This window comes from Pongo abelii, chromosome 1, assembly GCF_028885655.2.
Source record: "Pongo abelii isolate AG06213 chromosome 1, NHGRI_mPonAbe1-v2.0_pri, whole genome shotgun sequence".
Lineage (NCBI taxonomy): Eukaryota > Metazoa > Chordata > Mammalia > Primates > Hominidae > Pongo > Pongo abelii.
The window spans coordinates 213418830-213426628 of NC_071985.2; the positions used below are offsets into that span (position 1 = coordinate 213418830).

A 7799-nucleotide genomic window follows, 5' to 3' on the forward strand; every position below is an offset into this window, starting at 1 on the left:
GGAGGTCGAGGTTACAGTGAGCTGTGATCTTTCCACTGCACTCCAGCCTGAGTGACAGAGTGAGACCCTATCTCAAAATATACATATATATGAATATAAATAAATAAATACATTAAATAAATAAACAAATAAATAGGAAAAGAACCTTATGTTTTTTTAAAAAAACAAACAAAAAAAACTCCCCAGTACCAGAAAAGTGGAAGTGAAAGAAGCATGTGTTGCCTCCATGAGAGTGGGGGCTGGGAGGGAGGGCTGGGCAAGGCTGGATGGGGTGCATCTGATATAAGGGGGCAGCCCGCATAGAAAGGGGCTGTCAGCATCTGCCTCTACTGCTCTGTGCTGGGATCATGGAACTTGCACTGCTATGTGGGCTGGTGGTGATGGCTGGTGAGTCGGGGACGGGACCCAGGCTGGGAAGGGAAGGAGGGAGGCCAGTGTACCCCTGTGCTCTCTTTCCCAGATTGGGGGGCTGCTCCTCTGATCCCCAGGAGCCTGGCCTCCACTCCCCAATCCTTCTGCCCCTCTGCAAAGAGCCTTCAGTGGCCGTCAGTTTCCTAGCATGGTAGTTTCAGCCAGAGACCTCTGGCTGGCCAAGCTGCACTGCACGTCTCTGGACTGCTGTGAAGGTTCAAACTAGAAGTCCAGCACCAGGGTCTGCTGCGCCCATGATGATGACGCTTTGGACACAGGTCACTTCACCCCTGCCTCTCCCACTGAATAGGAGCAACCCGTATGAATGCATAGCACTCCATATTTTTAGAGCCGTTTCGTGTTCATGATCTTCCTTGAACCTGGGAAGAGGGTTCCCTTGACCTTCAGTGAAGAGGGGGCAATTTCCATTTGATCTTAAGCAGACCAAATATAAAGTGCAGTTGCCAGCAAATTGGCCTTTTTGTCCTCAATCCATCTCAAAATTGTGATTTTGGAAAGGACTTGCATTTTAAAATGTAGTTTTATGTTATCTTGGGACTCCGAAATTCTCTAGAGGAACATGTCTCCAGGATTACAGCAAAAACCATTAGGAAATTTGCAATTGAGCTGCAAAAATTCATCTCTCAGATGTAAAGAGGGAAGACACTGTGGAAATCAAATACACAGATGAACCTGCAGTTAAATGCAGGCCCCGTCATCTCTTAGCAATATGACTTTAGCCAAATCACCCAACCTTTCAATATCCTTATCTGTAAAATGGGTACAACCCCCTTCACAGGGCTGTTAGAAGGACTCTAATGGGAAAACAGATACTAAGTGTTGAGTAAACTTAAATAATAGCTTCACACATGGCACATGCATGAAAGATGGCAGTGGCACCTCCTCCCACCCACTGTGCCCATCCCTTGGGAGAAGGAGCTTTGCCCCTGTCGGTGGCAGCCAAGGGTGGGAAAAGTTACCCAGGCAAGAATGGCTGACATGCTAAGCCAGTTCACCAACACCTCCCCAGCCACAGCTCCAGCTCCGTTTCTCAGGCTGGGTCCTCCTCACCTTAAAATTGTGGCAAGTAAGACCACCCAAAAGCATTCTGAATCAAAGCTGGATGTATTTCTCACATGGCAAGAAAGAGCTGCATCATTCAGGTGTGAGTTCAGTTTATGTATTTCTGAGCCCAGATTGAAAGGGCTAGATTTAGGGCAAAAAAAAAGGGGATGGGGTACCCTAAGAAAGGCAAGATTCTGAACTCGGGGCTCTGGTTGATCTGCAAGGTGGACTCTCCGTTTGCAGGTGGGTTCCTTATCATGGAATCCAGGAATCTCTGATGGACTGTGTATGATTTCAGAGGGCCCGGGATCCTTCACCTGTGCAGCCAAATCTTAGCAAGGCTTCTCTTGTACATGTCTTAACAGCTAGAGCTACCATGTCAAACAGGCGTGGCAACATGGACTCCCACACATTGAGGGGACATACTGGGGACACGATGGCCCAGTCACTTTTAGTCGCAACCCAAGGCCACCCATGTTTGGTCTCATTCTTTGTCTACTGCATGAGTTTCTCCCAACCACCCTTCCCACCCCAATGGGCCCCAATGTGGGGCTCACCCACTGTGTACTATTGACTTCATTTGCCTGAGGTTGGGTGCAGGTTCCATAACTAGACTCACTGGAAGAGGGGCTGCCCAGCCCAGTCTCCCTGAGACTCTGGGCTCCATCAGGACCTGTGCTCCCTGCATTCTCGAATCATCTCTAGGAGTTGCACACAGGCACAGCTCCGTTCCCTTCTGTCATCTGTTTCTCCCAACCTCCCACTTGAATTCATGGACTTAATATATTTTATTTCTCCTAACTCAACATAATGCATTCCTCTCTTCCAGTAAAATAAATTCCCCTTACTATCGATTCTAATCAGCAGTTATTATGAGTGAAATAAAATTATCCATGAAAAGCATTGATTTCTAAATCATGCTGCCTCCCAGAAGACCCACACACTCTCTTTATTACAGACTCAGATTTTTCTAGGGGCTGGAGTTAAGAAGGGTGACTTGGGACCATTCTTCCTATTGTGGAGTGGGAAATCAACATCCAGAGACAGAGAATGAAACCAGACTGTTTTAAGTGATGAATTCTGGCTCCATTTACCAGCCACTAAGACTCTGAGCAAGTTACTGAGCCTCAACCTGCTCATCTGTAAAATAGGGATTAAAAATAATATTCATTGTACCAGTGTTGGTTTTAACAAATGAATCACAAGTAAGATGATAACATTTGAGGAAATTGGCTGAGGGGTATACAGGAGCTTTCTATCTTCGCAACTTTTTTGTACATCTGGAATTATTCCAAAATAAAAAGTTTGTTTATTTAATATAACAGTAATTATCTAGCCAGATGGAGTCGAGAAATCAATACAGAAGAAGACCTATAGTAAGCACTCAGTAATTGTCACTTTTTTTCCTTGAGACAAAGTCTCACTGTGTTGCCCAGGCTGGAGTGCAGTGGCACGATCACGGCTCACTGCAGCCTCTACCTCCCACCTCAGCCTCCCAAGCAGCTGGGACGACAGGTGTCCACCACCACGCCCAGTTAATTTTTGATGTTTTGTAGATACAGGGTGTTACCATGTTTCCCAAGCTAGTCTCAAACTCCTGGGTTCAAGCAATCTGCCCACCTTGGCCTTGCAAACCCGAGATCATGCCACTGCATTCCAGCCTAGGCAACAGAGCGAGACTTTGTCTCCCAAAGTGCTGGGATTACAGATGTGAGCCACTGTGCCTGGCCTGTCGCTATATTTTTAATGGCAGTAGTAGATGTCGTTTTATTATTATCATCATTTGAGGTCACTCATTTGGTCTGGGCAGAGCAGAGGTGCTGTCCTGTGCCCACTGGTGCTGCCCTGAAATTCATCTCCTCTCCTCTGCTGGTTGCTGGGCTGCTTGGCAGGTGTGATTCCAATCCAGGGCGGGATCCTGAATCTGAACAAGATGGTCAAGCAAGTGACTGGGAAAACGCCCATCCTCTTCTACTGGCCCTACGGCTGTCACTGTGGACCAGGTGGCAGAGGCCAGCCCAAAGATGTCACGGACTGGTAACTCCTTTCTCAGGGCTGGCAATCCTATCCTGCCCCCGACTACGGTACTCTTCTTTTCTCTCCACCCACCTATTCATTTAGTTGAGTTGAATCCATTTTGTTGAGCATCTACTATGTGCTAGAAACCGCTGAGTGCTAATACGGTCCCAGCCCTCCTGGAACTTGCCTTCCAGAAGGTTCCCCAGGGTCCCTGAAGGCCAGACACCCCCTTGCACTCCCATCCCCTACTCTAGTGACAATGCCCACGTTCACTCCCCACTGCAATGGACATTGGTTTTTAAAGCCCTCCCCCGCCTCTTTTTTTCCTTTATCTCATTTGATCTTCATAGCAACCCTGGGAGTCAGCTAGAGGAGCGGTGAGAGCCAGCCAGGCCTGGGGACACTGCCCCGATCTGCCACTTATAGGCTGTGTGACCTTGGGCAAGTGTCTTGACCTCCCCGAGTCTCAGTTTCTTCATCTCTGAAGAGGGGATAATATGATCACCTCCATCCCATGGTGGTTTTAAGGAGTAAGAGAGAATGCATAGATAAAGCAGGTGTCTGGTGCATAGGAATCGCTCAAAAAATGTGAGTCATCATGATCCTGAGGAATACTGCAGCCCTGCAGGCCTTGACTCTTCCCAGGTGGGGGCACGGGTTCTTCTCTGGTGGGGGGAGCAGCCAGAGACCCCAGTAGGCCGGGGACCCATGCAGCTGTGCACCCTGTCTGCTCCAGGTGCTGCCAGACCCATGACTGCTGCTATGTCCACCTGAAGACCCAGGGGTGTGGCATCTACAAGGACTATTACAGATACAACTTTTCCCAGGGGGACATCCACTGCTGTGAGTACCCGGACCTCAGGGCAGGAGCTGGAGACCCCAGGAAGGGAGTTCTGGCCCTCACTGCCTTCACAGCACAGCTACTTGACCTCTGTTTTTTTTTGCATGGGTCTGCTGGCTGCAGTTGGGCTGTGAAGAGGCAAGAATGGGTATGGGGGTATGGAGAGGACCCATGGGAGGTTTGGCCCCTTTAGCACCTGGAATTCATGCCCACGACTGACCAGCTTGGTGACCACATTTCTTAACCTCTCTGAACCTCAGTATCCTCATCTGTAATCTACCCCATTAAGTTATTGCAAGAACTCAAATGAGACAGACAGAATGGGCCTCGCAGGATACCTGCCATAATAAATTATACAGAGCTACCGATTGGCTGTTACTTTCATCATCACTGATGCTCGTGGCAGCCTGTCGAGGATCAGCAAAACCCTGATTATCTCCATTGTGCAGACCAGGAAACCAAAACTAGAGTGGGGAAGTGTCTGCCTCCAACTGACAGAGCCTGGGCTGGAACCCAGGGCACCTGGCCCCTGCATCCTTTCCAGCACCACAAGCATAGAAATGTAGCAGGTCCTCAGGGCTGGGAATCGAAAGGGCTCATCACAGCAGCTGCTGTTAATTGAGGGCTTCGTAATAACAGTAACAATAATATCCAACATTTATTGAGCACTTACTATAGGCTAAGTGCCTTGTCTTGTTACTTTAACTCTCATGACAGCCCCCTAGGCAGCTCTTGCCATTATCCCTGCTTCACAGATAATGAAACTGTGATCCCTCCTGCCCGGGAGTCTTTGCATAGACTGTTGCCATCCCCCACTCCCCAACCCTAGCTTCCTCCAGGAAGAGCAGACCCTTCCGATCTCAGCTCAAGAGGCTCTTCCACCCTGTTTTCTGATCTCCTAGCCGTGCATGGTTCCTCATGTTAACTTTGCATAGTTGTTTTTTCCTCCCTGTGGTGCTCTAATACCTGCCCTTCTCCCATGTCCCTATCATTCAGTCCTCTCCTGCCATGACACGGTAGGTGCTCAATAATCGTTTAATGAATGGGTGAATAAATAACTGAAGGTGCAATGACACACAGGGAGGTCATGGTACGTGGCCAAGGTCATGCAGCTAGAATCGAGGTTGCTGGGACCGGTACCTCCACAACTGAGTAGGAACTGCACTGACTTCAGAGGCTGCTAGACTCATACCTGCCTCTGTCTCAGAAAAGGACAAACAGAGAGCTCCCCCTCCTCCACCCACAGCTGACAAGGGAAGCTGGTGTGAGCAGCAGCTGTGTGCCTGTGACAAGGAGGTGGCCTTCTGCCTGAAGCGCAACCTGGACACCTACCAGAAGCGACTGCATTTCTACTGGCGGCCCCACTGCCGGGGCCAGACTCCTGGGTGCTAGAAGCCCACACCCTCTACCCTGTTCCTCAGCATGGAGCTCCGGCATCCCCACCTCAGTATCTAACCTGAACCAGCCTGGCTTTTCAAACACTCCGCACTCTACTCTGTTCCTCAGCATGGCACTCTGGCATCCCCACCTCACTATCTAACCTGAACCAGCCTGGCTTTTCAAACACTCCTGGGGGGAGGTAGTCCCAGCCTTCCCCGGAACCCTCCACCAATGCCTTCTGACCTTCTGAAGCTTTCCGAATCCTCCCAGTTGAGGCAGCAGCTGTGTCCTCTGAGGGTGGATGGGCATCTTGGGAGAAGCCCAAGCAAGGGAGCCTTCAGAGATGGTGGTTGGACCAAAGCATCGGGGTGGGGGAGAGGTCTGCTGCTGTCCCCCACCTGCTGGCCCCCCGGTCCTTTCTCACCCCCTCCAATATAGTCTCAGAGCTACAACCAGAGCAGCCACTATAAAGGGCAATATTGATCTTTCTGTCCATGTGGCTCTGTCTCTTAAAACCTCAAGGCCCTCCACTGTCCTAAGATAAAGCCTCTCATAGGCATTGGGGACCCCGCACAGTCTGGCCATGTGACCCTCTCCCCAAGCAAGCTCTGAAGTCCCTGCAGGTGGAGGCCATGCCTGTCTTAAACTCAGTTGCATCCCTGGTGCCCAAAGCAACATTCAGAACCAAGAAGGAGCTCCATAAATCCTTCTTGGGTGAAGCCTAGACAAAGCCGCCAGCTCTTGTGGCTCCAGGGATCAGAGCCTTGAGTACTTTCTCCTGCCTCCAGGCATTGGCTCAAGGTGAATTACAAGGGCTACTGAATGGCTATTACTTTCATCACGACTGATCCCCACCTCCTCAGGGTCAAAGGGCTACTTTCTGGAAGTCTCCCCAGGCTGACTCCTCCTCCCTGACTGCAGGGGCTCACTCCCTCCTCCAAGCTCCCACAATGCTTCATGGCTCTGCTGCTTACCTAGCTTGGCCTAGAATGGCAAATGGAACTTCTCTGATCTCCCCCAACTAGACCGGAGCCCCTAAAGAATGGAGACCATATCTGTGCCATCTCTGTTTCCCCTGTTTTCCCACATACTAGGTGCTCAATTCATGCCTGTGAATGGCCTGAGCCCATAATGGATACACAGAGGTTGCAGCAGATGGTGTGGGTACCTCACCCAGATCTCCTCCAGGCCCAAGGCCCCTCTCCCTGAGTGAGGCCAGGTGTTGGCAGCCAACTGCTCCAATCTGCCTCCTTCTCCTAAATACTGCCCTGGTCTACTGAGAGCTGCCTGCCTCCTGCCCCGCCTCTCCCACCAAGAGGCCACCTGTCACTCATGGCCAGGAGAGTCTGACACCATGGAGGGTACAATTGCCAGTTCCCCTGCGTCTGTGCAGGATTGTCTGGGTGGAAGGACACTCTTGAATTGTTCCTGGGATCGGGCTGAAGCCAGGCCTCTCCTGGAACCACCTCTCTGCTTGGTCTGACCCCGTGGCCTATCCAGTTTTCCTGGTTCTCTCACAGGTTTCTCCAGAAAGTACTCCCTCAGTAAAGCATTTGCACAAGAATCCTTGTCTCAGGCTCTGCTTCTAAGGAAAGAGAATGAAGAGGGACAACCTTTTCCTGTGAGGACTCCCAATCTGCCATTTATGTGTGGTTAGCTGTTTCCAGCCAGGGGGCTGAGGCACCTGCAGTCGCCCACACTCTGGGCCTGTGGCACCATCTGTGCCTCAGCTGACTGAGCAGTTCTGAGATGTGGTGACTCAAGTGAGGTGGAGTCATAGGAATGAAGGACTGTGGGCGCTGGGTTCAAATTCCAGTTCTATGCACCGTGGGGGCAGCTGTGCCTGTGTAGGGGAACAGGGTAGGGAAATCTCCATACCTTCTCAATTTTGCTGTGAACCTAAAACTGCCATATAAAGATAAAGTCTAGGCCAGGCATGGTGGCTCATGCCTGTAATCCCAACACTTAGGGAGGCTGAGGCGGGCAGATCACCTGAGGTGAGGAGTTCAAGACCAGCCTGCCCAACATGGCAAAACCTCATCTCTACTAAAAATACAAAAATTAGACAGGCATCGTGGTGGGC

At 50.4% G+C, this 7799-nt stretch overlaps 1 protein-coding gene across 1 annotated transcript; it reads left to right on the forward strand.

Annotated features, from left to right (window-relative positions):
- Positions 1-305: 305 nt before the first annotated feature.
- On the forward strand, positions 306-5728 carry PLA2G2D (phospholipase A2 group IID). The gene is made up of 4 exons (XM_002811385.4): positions 306-387; positions 3369-3513; positions 4232-4338; positions 5583-5728. Exons 1-4 carry the CDS (start codon positions 348-350, stop codon positions 5726-5728), a joined length of 438 nt encoding a protein of 145 aa, XP_002811431.2. The 5' UTR covers positions 306-347.
- The last annotated feature ends 2071 nt before the right edge of the window (positions 5729-7799 follow it).

Coding starts and splice junctions, on each gene's coding strand:
- PLA2G2D (XM_002811385.4), top strand. CDS start 348: ATGGAACTTGCACTGCTATGTGGGCTGGTGGTGATGGCTG. Junction 388..3,368: donor TGGGCTGGTGGTGATGGCTG/GTGAGTCGGGGA, acceptor GCTGCTTGGCAG/GTGTGATTCCAATCCAGGGC. Junction 4,339..5,582: donor CCAGGGGGACATCCACTGCT/GTGAGTACCCGG, acceptor CTCCACCCACAG/CTGACAAGGGAAGCTGGTGT.